The sequence below is a fragment of the Accipiter gentilis genome, chromosome 9, assembly GCF_929443795.1.
Source record: "Accipiter gentilis chromosome 9, bAccGen1.1, whole genome shotgun sequence".
NCBI classification, from domain to species: domain Eukaryota; kingdom Metazoa; phylum Chordata; class Aves; order Accipitriformes; family Accipitridae; genus Astur; species Astur gentilis.
The window spans coordinates 1,206,049-1,229,784 of NC_064888.1; the positions used below are offsets into that span (position 1 = coordinate 1,206,049).

Genomic DNA, 23,736 nt, shown 5'->3' on the forward strand with positions numbered 1-23,736 from the left:
ATGTGGCCCAGGAGGACATGTCCATGTGGCATGGAGGGACACGTCCATGCCAGGGTGGTGATATGTGGCCCAGGAGGACATGTCCATGGATGGTGACATGTGGTATGGAGGGGACATGTCCGTGCCAGGACGGTGACGTGGCATGGGGGGACACCTCCATGGATGGCGGCATGTGGCATGGGAGGACATGTCCGTGCCAGGACGGTGACATGTGGCATGGAGGGACATGTCCAGGCTGTGAGGTGGCATGTGATCGAGGAGGACACATCCCCACGAGCCCCACCACCCCACCTCGTCCCCCTCCGTCCCACCACAACGCCGTCCCCTCCGTGCCATCGTTTATTCACCGTTCCTCCCTCGGGTGGGACATCCACCACACGGGGTGTCCCCTGTGTCCCCGTGTCCCTCAGGCCACCTCCGGCAGTGGCTCCAGCAGCAGCCAGAGCCCATCCTCGGTGCGGAGGATGAGCTCGGGCTTGCGACGCGGTGGCCGCCCCGCGTCCAGCTTGATGGCAAAGCGTGCCACCGTCAACGCCGCCACCACCTTCAGCTCGGCCATGGCGAAGCTCTGCCCGATGCAGTTCCTGCCACCGTGTGCCCCTCTGTCACCTCCGGCGGGGGGACACGCAGGGGACAGCAGACCCCCCTCCCCACCACCACCATCTGGGTGGTGGAGCAGATGGTGGAACCTCCCCAAAACGTGGGGATGGCGTTGTCCCCATGACACCCAAACGTCAGGGCTGGGGGACAACCGCCACACCTTGAACCCGTCCAGGCTGGGGGTGTGACACGTGGGGACACCCGTGTCCCCACCATGCCTTACCTGGGACCGGCAGAGAAGGGGATGAAGGCCAACGGGGACCGTCCCTTGCTGTTCTCCGGGCTGAACCTCAGTGGGTTGTAGACCTAGAGTGACAGAGACACCATCACGCCGTGGGGACATGGTTGTCCCTGCCCACGGTGACAAGGATGTCCTACTGTCCCATCGTCATGCCACCAGGGCCAAGTGGTTCTACCTGGGGCTCCGGCCAGATGTCCGGGTTGTGGTGGGTCCCATAGATGCTCATCAGGCAGATGATCCCTGGTGGGATGGAAACGGCGACCTTAGGGACAGGGGGACAAGAAGGGACAGTGACACTGGGGACACCTTGCAACCTGGGCGAGCCGTACCCTTGGGGATGATACGTCCGTCACGCAGGGCGATGTCCTTGGTGCAGCACCGGGACACGGCGGTGACGGGGGGATGCAGGCGAAGGCTCTCCTTGATGCACATGGTGGTGAAGGGCAGGTGGGACAGGTCCTCCCTGGGGGCGAGGGATGGTGGCATCGGGGTCCCCAAGCCAGGTGGCCGAGGGATGACACCGGGGACCTCTCACCATTTGATCTCCTCCGCGTCCCTGCCCTTGAGGAGCTCGCGGACCTCCTGGCGGCACCGTTCCTGGTAGTGGGGATGGCAGGCCAGGTTGTAGAGCAGCCATGCCAAGCCGCTGGCCGTCGTGTCGTGGCCTGCGGGGACAAGGGGTGAGCGAGGGGACATGTGAGTGACCCCTCTCCGATGGCACCCAGTGGCTCGCGCTCACCCTCGAACATGAAGGTGTCAGCCTCGGCCGCGATGTCCTCATCCGACAGGGTGTTGCCGTCCTCGTCCTGCAAGGAGGAGCTTGGTAGCCAAGGGGCCCCCCAGGGCCACCAGTCTATAGCCAACCCTCCCACTGGCCACCACCATGCCGCTATGGCCACCACCCTATGGCCAACCTTCTCCATGGCCACCACCATCTCCTTGGCCACCACCGTGCTGCTATAGCCACCAACCTATGGCCACCACCCTATGGCCAACCTTTTCCATGGCTGCCACCATCTCCTTGGCCACCATTATGCCGCTATGGCCACTGCCCTATGGCCAACCTTTTCCACGGCCATCACCATACCCTTGGCCACCACCCTACGGCCAACCGTGCCCATGGTCACACCACCTCACCCCGGCACTACCTTAGCAAGCAGGAGAAGGTCGATGAAGTCCATGCTCCGTCCCTGGTGGTTCTCCAGCCAGGCCTGGCGGCCAAGGCGGTCGAGGGCCTGGCGCCGGCGCTGCACCACGGCGGCGGTGAAGCTGTGCACGGTGGCACAGGCCCGGGCGAAACGCCGCCCGTCAGCCGAGAGGCGGTAGAGCCACGTTGAGTGATGGAGCAAGCGGTGATGGCGTTTCACCACCAAGGTGCTCAGCTCCACGATGGCTTTGATGTACTCGCTGGGCTGCCTGGGGGGCATCGGGGACCACTGGCAACGGCCACCACGGGACACCGGAGATGGCCACCCCCCCGGCCATGGCGAGCTTCGGTGGGGACATGGGGTGGCAGAAGGTCCCCTGCCCATGAGAACATGTGGAACCAGGCTGGGGTGACATCGGGGGGGGGACCCAGAGACCTGGGGAGGACACCCTGATGGGAGAGGGCAAAGGTGGAATAAGGGGGGACCCGAGGGGGGACAGAGTTGGGGTGGGGGGACCCTGAGAGGGACAGTGTTGGTATGGTGGGACCTTGATGGGTGCCAAGCCCAAGGGGAACCCCAGTTGGGGACCAAACCAGGGCAGGGGGGACCCGAGTCAGGGTAAGGGGTGTCCCTTGTGGAAGGACCCTGGGAAGGGGGGACGGTGCTGGGGTCCCTGGCAGGTGACAGGGTGACACTCACTCTTGGCAGTGGCTCTCGTGGCTGAAGATGCATTTCTGGAGGGTGTCCAGGGTGAGGAGGCTGAGCTGCTCCAGCACCTCCAGCCCCGCCTGCCCTCCCGCTGCCTGCGCCGCTGCCCGCCACTTGGCCTGCAGGCAGGGGTGGGGGTCTGGGTGCTGGTCGGAGGTTGGGTGCAGGTTGGGGTTTGGGTGCAGGACAAGGGTCTGGGTGCAGGTTGGGGTCGGGGTGCAGGTTGGGGTCTGGGTGCAGGACTAGGGTCTGGATGTGGGATGGATTCCAGGTGCTGGACAAGGTCTGGGTGCAGGCAGCGGGTGTTGGTTGGGGTTTGGGTGCAGGACAAGGTCTGGGTGCAGGACAGGGCTCTGGGTGCAGGCAGCGGGTTCTCACGTGCATGACGTGGGTGCTGTGGTTGAAGGCACCCACGTAGGACTTGAGGATGTCCCAGTGGAAGGCGGGTGTCAGCAGGCGCCGGTGCCGAGCCCACTTCTGCCCGTGGCTCAGCAGCAGCCCGTCCCCTGCGGCGAGACACACGGCTCCGTCCGTGGGGCACCCGTGGGTGCTGCCTCCCCCTGTCCCGCCACCCCTGAGCACCCACTCACCCAGCCAGGGCTTGAGGAAGCCGTAGAAGAGCTGATCCTTGGGAGCGATGAAGGCTGCGGAAGAGGGGAGCCGGGGCTGGTGAGGGGTGCCACCAGGGTGGCATTGGGTCCCCTCAGGAGCTTGCAAGGTGGGTGGGGGTCCCTAGGGAGAGGGGACCCTCTGTCTGCACCCATAACCACCACAGGATGGGGTTTGGGGTAAAACCAGGCCACTGGGCTGGCCATGGGTCACAGCTCTGGGTGGCCCTGGGGACCCTCAGGGAGAGGTTGGTGGCCACCATGGCATGGGCATTTGGGGACTCACTGGTTGGCCATGGGTCACAACTTTGGGTGGCCCTGGGTCACACCTCTGGGTGGCCCTGGGGACCCTCAGGGACAAGTTGGTGGCCACCACAGCATGGGCGTTTGGGCACTCACTGGGCTAGCCAAGGGTGACGCCTTTGGGTGGCTCCGAAGAGCCTTAGGGTTGGGTTGGTGGCCACCATCAGATGGGTGCCTGGACACGGCCAGGTCACTGGGCAAGCCACAGTGACACCTCTGGGTGACCCTGGGGACCCTCAGGGCTGGGTCGGGGGCCCTCGTGTCCTACCTGAGGCCAGGAGGATGGGGCGGAGGGTGTCAGGGTGGAAGAGGCGTAGGATGGGCATCCATGGCGAGATCCACCACAGGCAGCCGTGCCGGTACTGTGCCACCAGCTCGTCCACATGCTGCAGTCCCTCCTCGGTGCTCTTCCCCTGTGTCACGGGCCACCGCAAGGCTTGGTGACAAGCTTGGGGACACCCTTGTCCCCATGGTCATGGCCAACCTTGGGGACATGCTTGTGGCCAGCCTTGGGGACGGTCTCAGCTTGGGTTCCTAGGTGGTCTTGGAGTCACCCAGAGCTCATGTGCCAGCGCTGTGTCCCTGCTGTCACCCCCCCGCCCCCAAAGATGCCACCACCCTGTCTCCACCATCACCTCTCAGGTGCCACCATCACCTCCCCGCTGTCACCCCCGTCTACGTGCCACCACCCTGTCCCCAGCATTCTCTCACAGGCTTCACCACTCTGTCCCTACCATTCCCTTGCGGTGCCACCGCTGTCCCACCGCTGTCCCACCGTTGTCCCCCAGCGGGTGCCACCCCCCTGTCCCCACTGTGCCCCCCCAAGGGTGCCACCACCCTGTCCCCGATAACCTCCCCAGGTGCCACCACCCTGTCCCCACTGTCCCCCATCCTTGGTGCCACCACCCTGTCCCCACTGCCCCCCCCAGCTGCCACCACCCTGTCCCCCCCACCCCCAAAACCGACCCCTCACCAAACCGGTGTGACCCAGGATCCAGCTGCGCCACGGCGGCCGGGGGAAGCGGCGCAGTTGGTGACAAGTGGCCCGGAAGCGGGTGATGGTGACCGCGGTGTCCCAAAGCCACCCCAGCAGCAGGGCCAGGAGCAGGGTGACGATGGCCACCCCACCCAGGGGACCCAGCGCCCAGGTCACCGCCGCCATGGTACCCGCTCCCTGGGGACAGGGCGAAGGTTGAGCTGGCGGGGGGGGGTGTGGGGGGGGCACGGCACCGCGTTGTCACGTGTCCCTGCGCCGAGGTGTCATCCTGCGCGTCCGGGTGGCTTTCGTCGTAATGTGTGTCCTGGTGGCATCGTCCCCTGACGTGCGTCCTGGTGGCTTTGTCCCCCCACGCGTGTCCTGGTGGATTCATGCCCTGACATGTGTCCTGGTGACATCGTCCCCCCACGCGTGTCCTGGTGGCTTCACGCCCTGACGCGTGTCCTGGTGGCATCATCTCCTGACATGTGTCCTGGTGGCTTTGTCCCCCCACGCGTGTCCTGGTGGCTTCATGCCCTGACATGTGTCCTGGTGGCTTTGTCCCCCCACGCGTGTCCTGGTGGCTTCATGCCCTGACATGTGTCCTGGTGACATCGTCCCCCCACGCGTGTCCTGGTGGCTTCACGCCCTGACGCGTGTCCTGGTGGCATCATCTCCTGACATGTGTCCTGGTGGCTTTGTCCCCCCACGCGTGTCCTTGTGGCTTCATGCCCTGACGCGTGTCCTGGTGGCATCGTCCCCTGACATATGTCCTGGTGGCTTTGTCCCCCCACGCGTGTCCTGGTGGCTTCATGCCCTGACGCGTGTCCTGGTGACATCGTCCCCCCACGCGTGTCCTGGTGGCTTCATGCCCTGACGCGTGTCCTGGTGGCATCGTCCCCCCACGCATGGTGGCATCATCCCCTGCTATGTGTCCTGGTGGCTTCATGCCCTGACATGTGTCCTGGTGGCTTTGTCCCCTCACACGTCGCCTGGTGGCTTCATGCCCTGACGCGTGTCCTGGTGGCTTTGTCCCCCCACGCGTGTCCTGGTGGCTTCATGCCCTGACGCGTGTCCTGGTGGCATCGTCCCCCCATGCATGGTGGCATCGTCCCCTGATATGTGTCCTGGTGGCTTCATGCCCTGACGCATGTCCTGGTGGCATCGTCCCCCCACGCGTGGTGGCATCGTCCCCTGCTATGTGTCCTGGTGGCTTCATGCCCTGATGTGTGTCCTGGTGGCTTTGTCCCTCCCCATATGTGTCCTCGTGGCATCATCCCTCCATCATGTGCTGGTGGCATGGTCCCCTGACGTATGTCCTGGTGGCTTCATGCCCTGACATGTGTCCTGGTGGCTTTGTCCCTTCCCATATGTGTCCTCGTGGCATCGTCCCTCCATCATGTGCTGGTGGCATGGTCCCCTGATGTGTGTCCTGGTGGCTTCATGCCCTGACATGTGTCCTGGTGGCTTTCTTACTCCATGTGTGTCCTGGTGGCTTCACATCCCGATATGTGTCCTTGTGGCACCCACCCCCCCCTTCTGCACGCACACGCACACGCACGCACACGCGCACGCACACACACGCCGATGCGCGTGGGCACACCCGCGTGTGCGCAGACACACGAACGCACGCGCACACGGCGTGCACACCCCCACGCGCACGCACGCCGTGTGTACACACGCGTGCATGTGCACGCACACCCCACGCACACGCAATGCACACACACGTGGACACGCTTTCTTGTGCACCGCCCCCACGCCCCACGCACACACATGCGCACACGCGTGTAGCCCCTTCCTAGGCCCCCCACGCGTGTGCACGTACGTGCTGCAGAGCCGCCCCGCTGGAACCGCCCATGCAACACACACACGTGTGCCACCCTGCCGCACCCCCCCCCCAAATACGCGTGTCGTGTCCCCCGCCCCCGGTGACATTTGCGCTTGGGTGCGGGGACAAAGTCCAGCGAGGCCACGACACGGGACGCAGCGACGGGGGCCGTATCCTGCAGCATGTTCCCGTGGCTCCTCCTGGCGCTGAGCGTCTGCGTCTGGCCCAGCACAGGTAGGCCCACGACACGCCACAACACGCCACGACACGCCACGACATGCTACAATGCGGCAAAACACGCCACAACACCCCACAACACGCTGTGACATGCAACAACGTGACACAACGCGCCACAACGCTCCCTGACATGACGCAACATGCTAAAACATCTCACGACACGCCACAACACCCCACAATACCCTACAACATGACACAACACGCCACAACATACCATGACATGTCACAACATCCCACAACGTGCTAGAACACACCACAACATGCTACAACACGTGGCAACACCCCACAACTTGACATGCCATGACACAACATGCCATAACACCCCACAACACCCTACAACATGCCACAACACACTGTGACATGCTACAACACCCCACAACACGCTAGAACACGCCACAACATGCTACAACATGCCACAACACACTGTGACATTCTACAACACCCCACAACATGCTAGAACACACCACAACATGCCACAACACACTAGAACACAGCACAACGTCCTACAACACGCTGCGACACCCCACAACACGCCGCAACACGCCACGACACCCCACAACATGCTAGAACACCCCACAACACGCCACAGCACCCCACAACGTGCCGGAATACACCGCGTGCCACAACATCCCGCGACACCCCGCAATATGCTAGAACACACAACATGCTACGACACGCCACAACACCCTACAACGCCCCGCAACACCCCACGCCATGCCAGAACACCCCACAACACGCCACACCACGTCACGACACGACACAGCGTGCCACAAGCCATCACAACACACCCCGGCGTCCAGCCACACGCTACAACACGCCCCAGCATGCCACTACACGCATGTGGTGACCGCGGGGTCTTCTCCGAGCTCCTTTTTGGGGCCAAAATGGCTCTGGTTGCATTTTTTTCCCTAATTAGGGTGATTCTAACCGAAAATTTGTGCCCACCTGGGTGGTGTCTGGGGGGGTGGAGGGTGTCGGGGGGGGTGGGGGAGGGGCTGCACCCAGTTTTGGGTGCGTTCGGCTTGGGTCGGGCTTCGCGTGCTCACGATGGGTGCCGTTGCGCTGGCTTGGGGTGGTTTTACCCTTTTTGGGGGGTACTTTGGCTTTTTCGGGGTGTTTTCACCCTGGTTTGGATGCAGTCACCCAATTTTGGGTGCTTTTGCTACTTTTGGGGGTGCTTTGGCCTTTTTTAGGGTGCTTGCACCCTGTCCTGGGTGCTTTAGTCCTGGTTTGGGGGGTATTTTCACCCTGGTTTGGGTGCATTCACCTTGTTCTGGGTGGTTTTACCCTCTTTTGGGTGGTTTTGCCCTGTTTTGGGTGCATTTGTCCTTTTTCTGGGTGCTTTCACCCTGGTTTGGGGTGCTTTCACCCTGTCCTGGGTGCTACTGTCCTGCTTTGGGGTGTTTTCACCCTGGTTTGGGTGCATTCACCCTGGTTTGGGTGCTTTCACGCTTTTCCTGAGTGCTTGCGCCCTCCTCTGGGTGCATACACCCAGTTTTAGGTGCTTTCACCCTGGTTTTGGGTGCATTTGCTCTTTTCTGGGTGCATTTGCTCTGCTATGGGTGCTGTCATCCTGGTTTGGGTGCATTCGCCCTGCTTTGGGTCCTTTCACCCTGGTTTGGGTGCTTTCATCCTGCTTTGGGGTGTTTTCACCCTGGTTTGGGTGCGTTCACCCTTTTCCTGGGTGCTTGCGCCCTCCTCTGGGTGCTTTTGCGTTGCTTTGGGTGCACTCACCCAGTTTTAGGTGCTTTCACCCTGGTTTGGGTGCATTTGCTCTGGTTTTTGGTACGCTTCCTCTGGTTTTGGGTGCATTTGCCCTTTTCTGGGTGCATTTGCTCTGCTATGGGTGTTATCATCCTGTCCTGGGTGCATTCGCCCTGCTTTGGGTGCATTCACACCGTTTTGGGTCCTTTCATCCTGGTTTGGGTGCTGTCACCCTGTTTTGGGTGCTTTCACCCTCTTTGGGGTGCGTTTCCCCTCATTTTGGTGCAGTCACCCCGGTTTGGGTGCACATTCACCCACGCCGGGAGACTCTTGCCACCCCACGGGTGCCCCTCGGTCCCCTCCCACGTCCCCGTCCCCTCCCCAGGTCTCCCACCGCGCCACATGGACTCCGTGGTTCAGATCGTGGAAGCCCTTGAATCGACTGACCACGGCTTTACCGGCACCGTGCCGGAGCTGGCGCGGGCGCTGGGTGGCTGCAGCACCCCTGGGTGCCGTGCGGTGCTGGGAGAGCCACCCGACGTCCCACCAGCCCCACCAACGCTCAGCCGCGAGCAGTGGCTGCTCTTCACCCAACTCCTCCACCACGACGCCGCGGCACCCGAGCGCGGCGCGGTGCTGGCACCCGACGGCTCCACCGTCGCCCTCGGTCCCCTTCTTGCCGGCATCGAGGTTGGCCTCAAGCGGGCGGCAGGGTGGCCCGTCCCCACCGTCGAGCCACCCGTCGACGCGCTCTATGCCGTCACCATCGCTGAGGCTTTGGGGACATCCTTCCTCTTGGCTCGTGACGGCGATGGCAACCGAGCCGCGCTGGGACCCGGCGGCTGTTGGGATGACGTGGATGACCCCCAAAACTACACCCTGCTGGGACCCCCGTCACCCATTCCCGATGCTATCGCCAACGGGGCGATGGATGGGGTGCTGTTGGGTGCACGCCTGGCCCGAGCACCCATCCCGCTCGCCGACCTTCTCCGGAGCTACTACGGGACAGGCAACGGCACAGAGAAGGGGCGACCCCCCAGCAGTTACCGGCGGCGAGATTTTGGGGTGCTGACGGGGCCGGAGAAGCTGGAGGAGGAGGTGGCGGCGATGCTGAGGGTGCTGCGGGTGCTGCCACCCACCCGGGAGCTCTTGGAGAACATGGGGCCGGAGGACGTGGCGGCCATCGCTCGCCAAGCGGCGCGGGACTTCACGGAGGTCTACGTGGGTAGGGAGATCAGATTTCTGTGTCGTCCCCCACCCCCCCAAAAAAATTGGGTGGGAGGATGGGTGGAGAGCTGCACCCTGGGCGAGGTCCCCAGTGTCACTTTGGTGTAGGTGGCACTGAGGGGAGTCAAGCTCTGAGAGCTGACTGGTGACATGTGGCCTGCAATGGTCGGACACCACCATGTCCCCTGGATGGACATTGGTGTGTCCACTGGCTGGACACCGCTGTGTCCTCTGGATGGACGCCAGCGTGTCCCGTGGGTGGTGGTCCCTGGACAGGCACCACCATGTCCCCTGGATGGACATCGGTGTGTCCCCTGGATAACGGGTCCCTGGACACTGCTTTGTCCCCTGGATGGCGACCGACGTGTCCCCTGAATGGCCACCACCATGTCCTCTGGATGGACACTGGTGTGTCCCCTGGAGCCAGCCATGTCCCCAGCCAGAGGACACCTCAAGCAGATGCTCCACGTCCCCTAGCTGAGGGCACTCCAGGAGGACACTGCCATGTCCCAGGCCAAGTGGTTCCCAAGCCGGGCAGATATCCCCAAGACCCCAAAGGGACTCTGCCGTGTCCCCGACTTCCCATGGGACCAGGCGAATCCCCTTTCTTCCACCGCCTGCCTTCCCTCGCAGAGTGCCCGGCCATCGTACCCCGGTGCATGTGGGGTGCCCGTCCCTACCGCGGCACCCCCAAACTCTTGACCCTCCCCTTGGGCTCCGTCTACATCCACCACACCTTCATACCCAGCACCCCGTGCCGCACCTTCGCCGCCTGCGCCGACGCCATGCGCTCCATGCAACGCTTCCACCAAGACACCCGCGGTTGGGATGACATCGGTTACAGGTAAAACCCCGTCGCCGTCGCTCAACCGCGGTCCTCGTCGCCCATCTCCGGGCAGCTCAGGTTGACCCATGGGTGCTTGCAGCTTCGTGGTGGGGTCAGATGGTTACCTGTACCAAGGCCGAGGTTGGCACTGGGTTGGTGCCCACACCAAAGGTTACAACAGCAAAGGCTACGGCGTGGGCTACGTTGGAGACTTCTCGGCCACCTTGCCGGACCCTGACATCATCGCCCTGGTGCGGGACGGGCTCCTGCCGTGCGCCGTGCGGACCGGCCGGCTTCACCACAACTACACCCTACGCGGCCACCGCCAGATGGGTCACACCGACTGCCCCGGCAACTCCCTCTTCCGTGAAATTGAGACCTGGCAAGGCTTCAAGGTGAACACCAAGCTTCGTGGCATCTCCAGGGGTTGGAGGTTGGGGTGTCTGGTCCGCTCCGGCGTGACTGGGAGGATGGGGGTTTGGTGATGGTGGATGTGGGAGGTGATGCTGGGACTGATGGTGGTTTCTTCTCTCCTCTGCAGTGAGGATCAGCCCCATGGGTCCTGGTCTGGATGGGTGCGGGCAAGGTTGGATCAAGGTCTAGATGGGTGCTGGCCCCATGGGTGATGGTCTAGATGGACCCTGATCCACCAGATGTTGGTCGGATGGATGCCAGCCTGGGTGGACCCTGGTCCAGGTGGACACCAGTCCCATGGGTGCCAGCCTGGATGGACCTTGGTCCAGACAGAACCTCACCCAATGGATGCCATCATGGATCAGCCCTGGTCCAGCTGGCCACCAACCCAACGGATGCCAACCCTGATGGACGCAGGCCGAGAAGAACCCCAGTCTTGAAGGCTACCAGCCTGGACAGATCCTAGCCCAGACGGGCACCAGCCCGGATGGATCCTGGCCCCACTGGCCCAGCAGACCATCCCTGTAGCCACAAACCACTAGAAATCCCCCCGCAATAAAGTCAATGCCAGGACATCAGCTTTGGAGAGCGAGAGGGAAACTGAGGCACGGGGTGGGGGCAGCCATGGGGTCATGGGGGAGGAGTTAAGCGAGGGACCCAGGTGCCCAGGATCTGCTGCAGGGCTGGGTGCTGTGGCACACGCGTGCGTGTGTGTGCACACGCATGTCCGAGCAGCACTGTCCCCCCTTAACCCACCTTGGAGACCCCACATGACCCCCAAGGAGACCCCCACCTCCATATCCACCACCCCCGAGAGAAGCACCCACCCCCCAGGTGGGCATCCAGCCTTCAGAGGTGCCCATGTCACACCCCACACTGTAGTGGCCAGGAGCTGCCATCTCCAGCACCCGTTCACTCTGAAACCTAATGATGGCATTTCAGCTGGATGCACGCAACAGGCCACGAGGGTACCTAGACCCCACCGCAGGGTGGCCCGGCGTGGCTCACCCTTCTCGGTGTGTCCCAAGCCATGGCCCAGCGTGAGCCTGGCCGAACTGGGAGGGTAGATAACATCATCGGGGCAGAGGCGGAGGTGAGGGTGTGACTGAAACTCCTGCCTGGTCACATGGGGAAGCCACGACAGGAACCGGGGCAGCCGACTCCGGGTGCCGGAGCAGGCAGAGAACAGCCGAGGTACCGCGGGACGGGGCGGGGGGTACGTGGGGGGGGCACCCTGGGGTGATGCTCCAGCCTTGGGGGTACGCAGGGGATGCAGGGTGCTGGGGCAGGGTGAAGCAGCACCCTGAGGAGTAAGGGGTGCTGCAGGGGAGAGTATGGGTGATGGGGTGCTATAGGGTGCTGCATGCTGGGGTGGGGACCCCAAAAACTCTGGCACCCCCCCCCCCCCACCCAGGGTTTGAACACCCTCCGCAGCTCAGCTCTAGGGTGCTGGCACCCCTAAATTGGCAGGCGCCAAAGCCGTAGGTGCCCACAGCTGGCTTCCACCCTGGAGGCTGCTGCAGGGAGATGGTCCTGGGGTGCAACCGGCCCCATCCACCCCCCCCCAACCCTGGCCCGCACCCGTGTGTGCACCCTGGGGTGCTGGGGGGGTGACCCCAAGGCCTGGGCTCGGCGTGGGGTGCAGGTGCCAGGAGGAAATGCCGTGGCGGAGCGAGGGGAAACGCGGCCACGGCAGCGACGGAAGCATCTCCGGCACCCGCCTGCGCTCGGAGCCGAGGTGGTGGCGGGCCACCTGCCTGGGTGTCACCGTGTCCCCGGTGTTCACCGCGCCCCGGTGTCACCGAATCCTGATGCTGCCGCACCCCCCGGGTGCCACCGCGCCCTGGCAGGGATGGGTGCTGCAGGGGGCAGGGGCCGGCGTGGGTACGGTGGTGTGGGCACCCACTGGGTGGGGGACCCGCTCTGTGGGCAGAGGCATCGGCACCCACAAGATGGAGATCCTTCGGTGGGCAGGGGCACCCCAGAACATCAGCATCCACAAGATTGGGGACCCTTCGGTGGGCAGGGGCACCCCAGAACATCAGCATCCACAAGATGGAGACCCCCTCGGTGGGCAGGGACACCCTGGGGACATGGGCACCCACAAGATTGGGGGACCCATTGGCGGCTGGAGCACCCATGGAAATGGGGACCCCTTGGTGAGCAGGGACGCCCCACAGCAATGGGCACCCTAGGGTGCCCCAATGTCGGTGCCCAGATAAGGGTGCCCTGGATAAGAGGACCCAAATAGGGGTGCCTGGATTAGGTGCTCTGGAGAAGGGCACCCAGGTAGGGGTGCCCAGAGAGGGGCACCCAGATAAAGGTGCGTAAATAGGGTGACAAAATAGAGGTGCCCCAATAAGGGTGCCTGGATTGGGGTGTCGGGGTGGGGGCACCCGCATAAGGGTGCATGAATGGGGTTGCCTGGGTGAGGGTGCCCAGATAGAGGCCCCCAGATAAGGGCACCTAGATGGGGGTGCACTGGGTGTAAGCACCCAAATAGGGGTGTCTGGATAGGGTGCTCATACAGGGTGCCTGTAGATGGGTGCCTGGATAGGGACACCCAAATGGGGGTGCCCGGGCTTGGGTGCCCAGATAGAGACACCCAGATAGGGGTGCCTTGGATGGGGGTCTCCTGAATAGGTGTGCATGGGTGGGGGTGCCCCAAAAGGGATACTTGGATGGGGCACCCAAATAGGGGTGACTGGGTGGGGATGCCAGGTTGGGGGTGCCCAAATAAGGGTACCCTTTCCCCCCCCACCCCATGCCAGCCCGTGGACACCCCGTGGCTAACGTGGCTCTCCCCATCCCACAGATGGAAGTGGAGAAACCCCCGCTGGGACCCGAGCCACCAACTCTACTGAAGACCTACAAATGGCGAACGGCAGCACCCATGGGTGACCGAGAACCCGAACGGGGCACGGGGTCCCCGGGCAGCCGGCGTTGGACCCGGTTGCAGGGATGGAAACGTTCCTACAGCCAACCCGAATCCGATAGCCCCGATGATGGGGCTGGAAAGGGCAGCTCCGGCTTGGGGGCACCAAAAGCCAGCACCCGCCGGTCCCTCTTCCAACGGGCTTTTTCGGCCCCCTCCAAGGGGACCAAGGAGACCCGGGGACCCGAGGGTGGCAAGGCCACCCTGCAGAAGTACCTGCGCTCCATGTCCAAGAGGAAGGGCCACGTGGAGAGCGGTGCCAGGGCTGAGCAGGTGCCCCAGGATGCTGTTCCAGGTATGGGGGTGATGGGGAGGGTGGGGGTCAGGGTGCTGGTGCTGGGTGACAGTGATGGGATAGGGGCGGTGGTGGTTGGGGAGGAGTTGGGAGTGATGGGTTGGGGGATGATGGGTGGTAGGTGGTTGTTGGTGATGGGTTGGGAGCGATGGGTGGGGGGTGATAATGATGGGTGATGGGGTGGGGGGTGATGGGTGATGATGGGTGATGGGTTGGGAGTGATGGGTGGGGGGTGATAATGATGGGTGATGGTTGGAGAGTGATGGGTTGGAGGGTGATGGGTGGTGATGATGATGGGTGATCAACTGGGGGTGATGGATGATGGGTTGGGGGCTGATGGGTGGTGGGCAATGGAAATGGGTGATGATCTGGAATGCAATGGGTGATGGGCGGCGGTGGGTTGGGGGCAACAGTTAGTGGGTGATGCTGATGGGTGATGGTGACCACTGGGGTCTGGGAGGCGGTGGGTGATGGTGGGAGACAGAGGGGTGTAGGATGTGGCCAGGCTTTGCTGGTGTTGGGGATCTCCTGCCTGCAGGTGCCCTCCAGGGTTGGGGAGGGGGGCACCCATGGGTGCAGGATGGCTGGGTCCCACCTGGCCCCAAGGCCTGCTCCCGGACTCACGTGGCCCTGGTCCCCGTGTGTGCCCGGCACGGGGCTTGTTGGCAGCATGTGGAGCCGTGCCAGCCCCTGCGGCACCCGGATCTGGCAAAACCGGCTTGGCCCCGGCAGGGACACCCACGGTGCAGGCAGGGCGCTGGGGCAGGGCAGCCAGCCGGCTTTATCCCCGTCACGGCGTGGCCACGGCCAAGCGTGGCCTGGCATTGCCACACTGACGGCGGCACAGCCACCTGTCCCCCAGCATTGCCGCCCTGGTTGTGGCACAGCTGCAGCCACACGTCCCCCAGCATCACCATACCCATGGTGGCATAGCCACAGCCACACGTGCTCTGGCACTGCCACACCGCCCATGGGTGATGGGCGCATGGTGAGCACCCGGTCTCCCCCTCACACCCTGCTCTGCACCCCCAGCAAGCACCCATGGGGTGTCATCGATCCCGCTGGCTCCAGCACCCGATGCCCCGGTGTGGGATGTCTCCAACTTCTCCTTGGTGGACGGACACCTGATCCTCGTAGGCAAGGACGAGGAGGTGAGGACAAGGGGACAAGAGTCCCCTGGGCACCCAGGGGCTCGTGCCGGTGTCCCTTGGGTGACGGGGTGCACAGATGGGTGCTGGGGACAGCGGTGCCTGACCCCTCCGTGCCACCAGGCTTCGTGTAGGAACAGGAACCGGACGGGGAGCTCCATCTCCGACAGCACCAACCTGTACCCGGCAGGCGGCAGGAGGGACCCCGGTGAGCGAGGTCGCCCCGTGCCGGCACGCACCGACGCCACGGGGTGTTGGCACGTGCTGGTGTGACTCGTGTGTGTGCAGGTCCCGTGCGGCTCCACTGCACGGAGCTCCTTGGCCTACGTGCCATGGCACGCCCCGTGCCGTGTACCATACGATAATGCACCGCGCACTGTGCCAGGCATCGTGGCCGTGCCCCGTGCCATGCCCTGTGCCGTGCACCGTGCCGCTGTGCGCCATGATATGCACCGTGCCAGGCGCCGCGCGCTGCCCCATGCCGTGCATCCTGGCTGTGCCCTGCGCCGTGCCTCGTGCCATGCGCCGTGTTACCATGCACCGGGCAATGAATCGTGGCCGTGCCCTGTGCCGTGCACCGTGCCACGCTCTGTGCACCGTGCCCCGCACCTCATGTTCTTGCATCATGGCCGTGCCCTGTGCCATGCCCCATGCGCTGTGCTGTGCTCCACGGTCATGCCCCATGCCGTGCCCAGTGCCGTGCACCGTACAGCACCCCATGCCATGCCCCGTGTTGTGCCCACGCCGTGCCAGATGCCAGACTTTGTGCCGTGCCCATGTCACACACCGTGCCATGCAGCAAGCCGTGCCTCATGTCGTCTACCCTGCTAAGCCTCACGTCACACCGTGTCGCGTCCCGTGCCATACACCACGCCACGCACCGTGCCATGCACCGTTTGTGCACCGCTCTGGGCACCACGCCGTGCAGCACGCCGCATCCCGTGCCAATGCCGCATCCTGTGCCACGCACCACACAACGTACCACGCCGTGCCCTGTGCCATGCCCCACGCCGTGCATTCCATCGCACATCACGCCCCGTGCCCCGCGCCGTGCCCTGTGCCGCGCACCGCACCGTGCCATACCCTGCGCCGGGTACCGTGCTAGGCACCGCGCCGTGCTTTGTGCCATGCACCCCGCCGTGCCCCGTGTCCCTCACCAAGCCTGGTGCACGGAGGAAGCGCTGGGTGCGATGCTGCCTCGTACTGTCACCGCTTCCTCCATGCTGCTGCGTCTGCTGATCTGAGCGATAAATGCTTTCGGCTTCCTCCCCGCGCCCCTCACCGGCGTGGGCAGACGGCGTTGCCGCCAGCCATGGGGCCCCGCCGCTGGCTGCTCTGCACCGCGCAGGGAGGTGAGTTACCCCCACGCTGGCACCGGGGCTGGCACCCGCATGGCACCGGGGTGGGGACCATCCTGGATGGGTGCTCGGCATCGCAGCACCGGGGCTGAGCGCCGAGGCTGGGCGCTGGCGCCGTGCACTGGAGCTGGGGCAGCAGGATACATCCTTCTGCCCCCTTCTCCCTTGCGCCCATGAGCACCCATTTTCAGCACCCAAAGCTTGGCTGCATCTCCGGGCTGTAGATACTGTGAGGTGCTGGCAGGATTTGGCACCCAGGACAAGGTGCCTGGGTCCTTCTTCCAGCTTTGGTTGATGTTTCCCGGGGAGGGGGCGTTGCGTATGGGTGTATCCTGCCCCTTCTCAAGCCTGGCGTGGTGTTGGGGTGCTTGGGGTGCTGGTAAAGGCGGGGGGGGGTCCTGATGTTGGGTGCCCCTCCAGACCTGGCTGCAGATGAGAAGAGCACCCGGGGTGCTGGGAGAAGCGCCGATAGCGAGACCTCCTCCACCTCCCAGTTCACCAATGTCAAGGTGGGCACCTCCCCCCCCTCCCCACAGCCCCAGCCCCCCCTTCTCTGGGGTGCTCAGCCCCATCCATGGGTGACATGGCAGCCATCTCCTTACCCCATCCAGGGGTTGTTGTGGAAGAGGCTCCGGGAACGGAAAGGTCGCGGCGTCCCCAAAGTCGAGACACCGGCAGTGACGGTCCCCAACGGTGAGAGGTACGGCACCGCAGAGGGTGGCGGTGGGGTCACGGGTGCTGCTGAGGGTGCCCCGGTGATGGTCCTGTCCCCGTAGGGTCCCCAGCCGGAGCGGTTCACGGGAGTCGCTGCTGCCACCTCCCAGTGTGGCTGAACTGGACCTCACTGGGGACAATGTCATCATCCGGCCCGTGCACGGCAGCATCGTGGGCGAGAAGTTTTGCTTTCAGGTAATGGGCTTGGGTGGGTGCTCGGGGTGCCCCGAAGAGGCACCCGGGACACCCTGGATGGACACCCAGAGCACCCCAGGCAACCTGAAAGGGACCCCAGGGCACCCCAGGCACCTTGGAGGGGCACCCAGAGCATCCAGAGCACCCCAGGCACCCTGGGGAGGCACCCGGGGTATCCTGGAGGGGCATCCAGAGCACCTCAGGTACCCGGGGCACCCAAGACACCCTGCGCAGTCATCCAGGGCACGCAGGACACCCTGTAGGGGCACCCAGAGCACCCTGCCCAAGCCCCCAGGGCGCCCCCACTGAGCACCCCAAAGGGACACCCCAGCACAGCCCTTAGCCATGGGCACCCACACCCCAGAGCGCAGCACCCCCCAGGCACCTTAGGGTGCCCCCCTCCCGACACCTTCCCCGCACCCAGGTCATCACGGGCGAGGGCAGCCGGTCCTTTGGGTGCACGTCCCTGGCCGAACGCGACCGCTGGATTGAGAACCTGCGCCGGACCGTGCAGCCCAACAAGGTGGGACCACGGGGACACCCATGGGACGCCCCTGCCACCCCCAGGGGACGGGAATCCCCAGCACCCAGACATGAGAGGTCACCCGCTGCCCTCCTGCCTCCCCAATGGGCAGGATGAGGCCCGCTGGTAGGGCTGGGTGGGGAAACTGAGGCACAAACCCCCCACCCCACCCTGGAGCCCTGCAGGCACCCACAATCCTGATGTCCTCCTGGGGACTTGGTTGTCCCCCCATGTCCCTTCCTGTCCCACCATGCGTTTGGCTACCACCCATGTCCCCCTGAGGATTTGGTTGTGCACCCATGTCCCCATGTCCCCTCCTGTCCCCCCATGTCCCTTCCTGTCCCTCCATGTCCCCTCCTGTCCCCATTCCCACCCCATCCCCCCCATCCTGTCCCTCCTTGTCCCCCCCATTCCCACGTGTTCCCCTGTCCACCATGTCCCCTCCTGTCCACCCACAGAATTCCCTGTCCCCCTCAACCCCCCCGCAGATTCACCCACCCCCGCCATGTCCCCCACTGTCCCCTTGACCTCCCCACCCATGTCCCCCACCCCGGCAGGACAACTGCGAGCGGCTGGAGCTGGCGCTGAGCCTGTGGGTGTACGAAGCACGGGACCTGCCACCTCGGCGTCGCCTCCGTTGTCACCTCCACCTGGATGGCACCCTCTTCGCCCGTACCACCGCCAAGGTGGCCGGTCCCGACGGCGAGCTTTTTTGGGGTGAACTCTTCCAATTGGCCGCCCTACCACCCGCCCGTGCCCTCACCCTCACCCTTTGCCGTGATGACCACCCCGGTCAACCAGTAGCCTCCATTACCGTCCCCTTGGCCGAGCTGGCGGCTGCCCGGCAGCCCTTGGAGCGGTGGTACCCGCTGAGTGGTCCTGGGGGAGGTGAGCGGATGCCATCGGTGAGGGTACGCGGGCGCTACCGGGAGGTGCGGGTGCTGCCCATCGTACGCTACAAGGAACTGGCTGAGTTCATCACCTTCCATTACCGGGAGCTGTGCGCCCATCTGGAGCCCACCATCGCCGTGCGGCACAAGGAGGAACTGGCTGGTGCTCTGGTCCGCGTCTTGCAGAGCACTGGGAAGGCCAAGGTGGAGCGGGTGCTGGCCATCGGGGATGTGGGGAGGGTGGGTGAGGGCAAGATGGGTGCTGCCTGGGGTGCCGTGGGCATGGCGGTTGGGGTGGGAGGGACATCATGGGTTGGGGGTGCTGGGAGAGTTGGGGTGGGATGGGATGGGGTGGATGGGTTGGGATGAGTTGGATGGGTTGCGTTTGGTTGAGTTGGGAGGGGATGGGGTGGTTGGGTTGGGTTGGGCTGAGTTGGAATGGGATGGGACGGGACTGGAGAGTCAGTTTTGGTCGGGATGGGCTGGTCTGGGCTGGATGAGCTGGGATGGGGTGGATGGGAACTGCAGTTCAGGGGAGCGCCAGGAGGTCCTGGCACTTCCCAGGGTGGGTTGGTCAGGTCGGTTTGGGGCCATGGGTGCCCACTGAGCCCTTCAACACGTCCACCCGGCAGTCATTCCTCATCGACCTCGGTGTGGCCGAGCTGGACCGCTTTGACGACCGCGAGGCACTGATCTTCCGTGAGAACACGCTGGCCACCAAGGCCATCGACGAGTACATGAAACTGGTGGGGGGCAAGTACCTCCAGGACACGCTGGGTACGGCTGAACGTTACACGTCTTTGTGGGACGTTAGGGGGTGTGGTGGGGTGCGGGGCATGGACAGAGCATTGTGGGGCTGTAGGACACCCCCCGAACATCCACGGGGATGTGGTGGAGGCTTGTCACGGCCATGCCCACGGTGGTGGTTGGTTGGTCCCCTTACGGGTTGTTCCTTGGTGTTCAGGTGAGGCTGTGGCCCAGCTCTGCACCTCGGATGATAGCTGCGAGGTGGATCCCAGCAAATGCGCTGGCCTTGACCTCTCCGACAACCAGAACAACCTGCGACAGGTCTGCGAGGAGACCTTCCAACGCATCGCCACGTCCTGCGAGTGAGGGACAGCCCCTGCGCAGGCCATGGGGTTGGGCACGGAGATGGCCATGGGGGTGGGCAACTGCCCAGGGATGGGCTTGGGGATGGACACTGGCACGGGCAATGGGAGAAGCCTGGGGTGGGCACCAGCACCATGAAGACCTGGGGACAGGCTTGGAGATGGGCATGGGCACAGGGATGGGCTTGGGGACAGGAATGGGAATGGGCAGGAGGACAGGCACTGGCACCAGGATGGGCATGGGGATGGGTTTGGGGATTGGCATCATCCTGGGGATGGGTTTGGGGACTGGCACCATCCCTGGGATGGGCATAGGCACCAGGAAGAATCCCGGGACAAGCTTGGGGACAAGCACAAGGGACTGGCTTGTGGACAAGCACAGGCATAGTGGGCACCATGTCCCACGTGGCTTGCTGGGGTGGCTCCAGGGCCAGCCACCTGCCCCAGCACCCATCAGGGTGTCTCTCCCCACAGCGCCTTCCCGGCAGAGCTGGGCGAGATCTTTGCGGCATGGCAGGAGGAGTGCGTGGCGCGGGGCAAGGCGCCCATCGGGCAGCGCCTGGTCTCGGCCTCCCTCTTCCTACGGTTCCTCTGCCCTGCCATCATGTCCCCCAGCCTCTTTGGCCTCGTCCAGGAGTATCCCAGCGAGGCCACTGCCCGTACCCTCACCCTCGTGGCCAAGGTCATCCAGAACTTGGCCAACTTCACCACGTACGTCATGGCAGGGCACAGCACCAGCACCGGTGGGGAGGGACAAGCCCATGGGGAAGCCATGGGGCAGCGGGGACATCCCCTACATGCTGTGTGGCACATGGCGTGGACAGTCATGGGGCAGTAGGGTTGTCCCCAACATACCATGGGGTGGTAGGGTTGTCCCCAGCACGCCACGGAGCAGCAGGGATGTCCCTTAAATGTCGTGGGGCAGCAGTGACACCTCCTACATGCTGTGTGGCAAGCAGGGACATCTTCAACATGCCATGAACCAGCCATGGGGCAGCAGGGAACATCTCTACTCCATGCATGGGGCTGATGTATCCCAGCAGCAGGGCCTCACGAGTTACCTGTGGTGACCTAACCTATGGGTGGCTTGGTCCAAGAACATGGCAGTGTCCTCACATGTCCTGGCTTGTAGCCAGGGTGGTGACATGGTGCAGGGTCATTGCAATGACATGGTGCGTGATCCCGGAGGTGGCCTGGCCCATGACCATGATGGTCGCTCGTGACCATGGTGGTGGCCCAGGCCGTTGCCTTGTCCCCAGGCAAGCAGACATTGTGGTCCCCAGGTTTGGTGAGAAGGAGGCCTACATGGGCTTCATGAATGAGTTCCTGGAGCACAACTGGAGCACCATGACAGAATTCCTGCAGAGCGTGGCCAGCCCCGAGAGCAACGTCCACATGGCCACCTATGACGGCTACGTGGACCTGGCTCTGGAGCTCGCCACTCTCCACCTCCTGCTCTGCGACATCTTCTCCAGCCTGGACCAGGTGCCACCACCCATTTGTCCCGCAGGGCAGCTGGCAGGACTGGCTACCTCCTTCTCCCCACACAGAGAGCTGGTGTCTACCGCCCCAAGACCACCCATTGTCCCCATAACGTCCTTGTCTTGTCCTGGTAGGCCACACAGGAGGAGCTGGAGCCCCTACCCACCATCCTCACTGCCATCAGGGAGGGGACCCCCGTCCCCGTCTCTGTCCGTCTCAGCTCCACCACAGAGAGAAGTTACCGGTGGGTGGACAGAGGGACATATGGGACCAAGGTGGACATGTGGGGCCAGGAAGAGCTTTGGTAGAGGCATGACACTAGGATGGGTTTGGGGTGGTTCTCGTCCTGGCGGGGTTCAGGGGATAGTTCTGGTCCTAGTTGGTTCTAGGGTGACTCTGGTCCAGAATGGGTTCAAAGTCACTGGTCCCAGTTGGGTTCAGGGGATGGTTTTGGTCCCTGATGGGTCCAGCAGATGGTTGCGGTCCAGCTAGGGGATGGTTCTGGTCTGGACTGGATTTGGTGGATAATTCTGATCCAGGCTGGGTCCAGGAGATGTTTCTGGTCCCAGATAGATTTAGGGGGTGTTTCTGGTGCTGGCTGGGTTCAGGGTGGTTCTGGTTCTGGCTGGGTGTGGGGTGATTCTGGTTCTGGCTGGGTTTGGGGTGGTTCAGGTCAAGGCTGGTCTTGATGCTGGTTCTGGTTCCATTTAGGTTTGAGGGATGTTTCTGGTCCCAACTGGGTTTGGGGTGCTTAAGGCCCAGGCTGGGGTTAGGAGATGGGTCCAATCCCAACTGGGTTTGGGGTGCCTCTGGTCCAGACTGGGTTCAGGGTGGTTCTGGTCCCTCCTGGGTTCAGCACCACCCTGGTATCTGGCCATGCCATCACCCCATCTCCCCTCACAGCCCGGCAGAGAGCTTCAAACCAGGCTTCGTGCCACCACGGGACCTGAGCAAGCACAGCCCCCTCATCAAGAGCCAGTCCCTCATCAGCATCCGCCGAGTTCGGGGCCGGGAGGATGGGCCGGAACCGGAGCCAGCACCGGCACCGGTACCATCACCACCGTCCAGCCGGGAACGCCGCAACGTGCAACGCACCCAGAGCGTGCCGGCGCAGAGCAAAGCCACCCGGCGCCTACGCAAGCAGACCAGCGCCGAGCACGTGGCGGAGCCACCGGTCGATGACAACCCAGGATCCCTCGTCCCCCACAATGTCCCGGTAAGCCACGGCAGCCACCACGCTGCCCTCGTGTTGGGGCCGGTGGTCCGAGGAGTACGGCGGCGTTAATAAGTGCCGCCGGTGCCGTAGGGTCATGGGAAGCTGCGCTCATCGGCGTCGCTACCGCGCAAATCAACAGTGCCGTGGCAGCGCTACGCGGAGGAGGCGGCGGCGGCGGCGGCACAGGGCGAGCTCTATGCCATCCGCCCCTTGGAGAAGGTAACCCTGGGGTGGGTGACAGCCAAACCTACTGGGGTGTCCACCGATAACCCCCCCCACACACACGTCCCGTCCTCGTCCCCCTCCAGCATGGGCGGTTGATCGAGGCGCTGCGGAAGGAGGTGGCGGAGAACCGGGAGAAGTTACGGCTGGCAGAGACGCGAGCGGGAGAGATGGAAGCCCAACACTGCGGGTTGCAGCAGGAGCAGGGTCAGCACCGAGAGCAGCTCGAGTGTCTCCGGCAGCAGTTGGAGGAGGCGAACGCCCGTGCGGCCAATTTGGGTGCCAGGTAGGGATGGGGATGGGGAGTGGGTTCCCCAAACCGGTGGGTGCTCCACGCCAGCGGGTGCCCCACCACTGGGTCAGGGTCTTGGCTCATTCTCAACCCAATTAGGTTGACGGTGGCTGAAGGCACCAGGAAGAAAGACCTGGAGAGGCTGAAGACCAGCGAGGAGAAGAGCCGAGAGCTGGTAAGAGCTGGGATGTGGGTGCACCCATGGGTGACAAGAGGGACCAGGGTGGGGGCTGACGCGGTCCCCTCGCAGGAGAGACGGCTGTCGGCGCTGGAGAAGGAGCAGACGGAGCTGCGGGACGCCATCGCCCAAGCCCTGGGCCACCCTGGGAGGACGGGTCGCTGGATGGCGGCACGGGGTTGGGACGAGAGCGGTGACGACTCTCAGGCCACCAGTGTGTAACCGGTTGCCCCGATGTCCCCAGTGTGTCCCTGCAGCCCCGTCACCCGCCGTCTCCTGGGTCTTTCTGAAGGGCGTTTAATCCTGATCCCGTGGGGTGTCCCCTCCCCAGGCAATAAACAGCGTTGGTGTCACCGCCA

General features: G+C 64.0%; 3 protein-coding genes across 7 annotated transcripts; 2 read left to right on the forward strand and 1 right to left on the reverse strand.

Annotated features, from left to right (window-relative positions):
- Positions 1–321: 321 nt before the first annotated feature.
- Positions 322–4,836, reverse strand: LOC126043039 (ultra-long-chain fatty acid omega-hydroxylase-like). 3 transcript variants are annotated; one of them, XM_049810895.1, is made up of 12 exons: positions 4,582–4,836; positions 3,877–4,021; positions 3,288–3,341; positions 3,076–3,203; positions 2,689–2,816; positions 1,990–2,257; positions 1,581–1,647; positions 1,377–1,506; positions 1,171–1,304; positions 1,017–1,081; positions 824–906; positions 322–584 (listed from the first exon to the last, which is right to left on the reverse strand). In XM_049810895.1, the coding sequence occupies exons 1-12, from the start codon at positions 4,768–4,770 to the stop codon at positions 407–409; spliced, it is 1,569 nt and encodes a 522-aa protein (XP_049666852.1). In that variant the 5' UTR covers positions 4,771–4,836; the 3' UTR covers positions 322–406. The 3 variants fall into 3 exon arrangements, with proteins under 3 accessions (XP_049666852.1, XP_049666854.1, XP_049666853.1); XM_049810897.1 differs by having other exon boundaries at positions 4,575–4,651; XM_049810896.1 differs by having other exon boundaries at positions 453–568.
- A 1,726-nt stretch (positions 4,837–6,562) lies between these two features.
- Positions 6,563–11,398, forward strand: PGLYRP2 (peptidoglycan recognition protein 2). Of its 2 annotated transcripts, XR_007507284.1 has the most exons (6): positions 6,563–6,646; positions 8,739–9,578; positions 10,214–10,424; positions 10,507–10,801; positions 10,948–11,102; positions 11,150–11,398. XR_007507284.1 is itself a non-coding variant. In XM_049810367.1 (5 exons), exons 1-5 carry the CDS (start codon positions 6,595–6,597, stop codon positions 10,948–10,950), a joined length of 1,401 nt encoding a protein of 466 aa, XP_049666324.1. In that variant the 5' UTR covers positions 6,563–6,594; the 3' UTR covers positions 10,951–11,398. The 2 variants fall into 2 exon arrangements, 1 of the variants encoding a protein (XP_049666324.1); XM_049810367.1 differs by having other exon boundaries at positions 10,948–11,398.
- A 577-nt stretch (positions 11,399–11,975) lies between these two features.
- Positions 11,976–23,736, forward strand: RASAL3 (RAS protein activator like 3). 2 transcript variants are annotated; one of them, XM_049810359.1, is made up of 19 exons: positions 11,976–12,014; positions 13,636–14,050; positions 15,083–15,201; positions 15,322–15,406; positions 16,977–17,065; positions 17,168–17,256; positions 17,333–17,465; positions 17,890–17,988; positions 18,546–19,082; positions 19,511–19,655; positions 19,843–19,987; positions 20,462–20,698; positions 21,271–21,472; positions 21,604–21,713; positions 22,373–22,685; positions 22,776–22,904; positions 22,994–23,193; positions 23,299–23,374; positions 23,450–23,736. In XM_049810359.1, exons 2-19 carry the CDS (start codon positions 13,636–13,638, stop codon positions 23,597–23,599), a joined length of 3,273 nt encoding a protein of 1,090 aa, XP_049666316.1. In that variant the 5' UTR covers positions 11,976–12,014; the 3' UTR covers positions 23,600–23,736. The 2 variants fall into 2 exon arrangements, with proteins under 2 accessions (XP_049666316.1, XP_049666317.1); XM_049810360.1 differs by lacking the exons at positions 11,976–12,014; positions 13,636–14,050; positions 15,083–15,201; positions 15,322–15,406 and adding an exon at positions 16,493–16,550.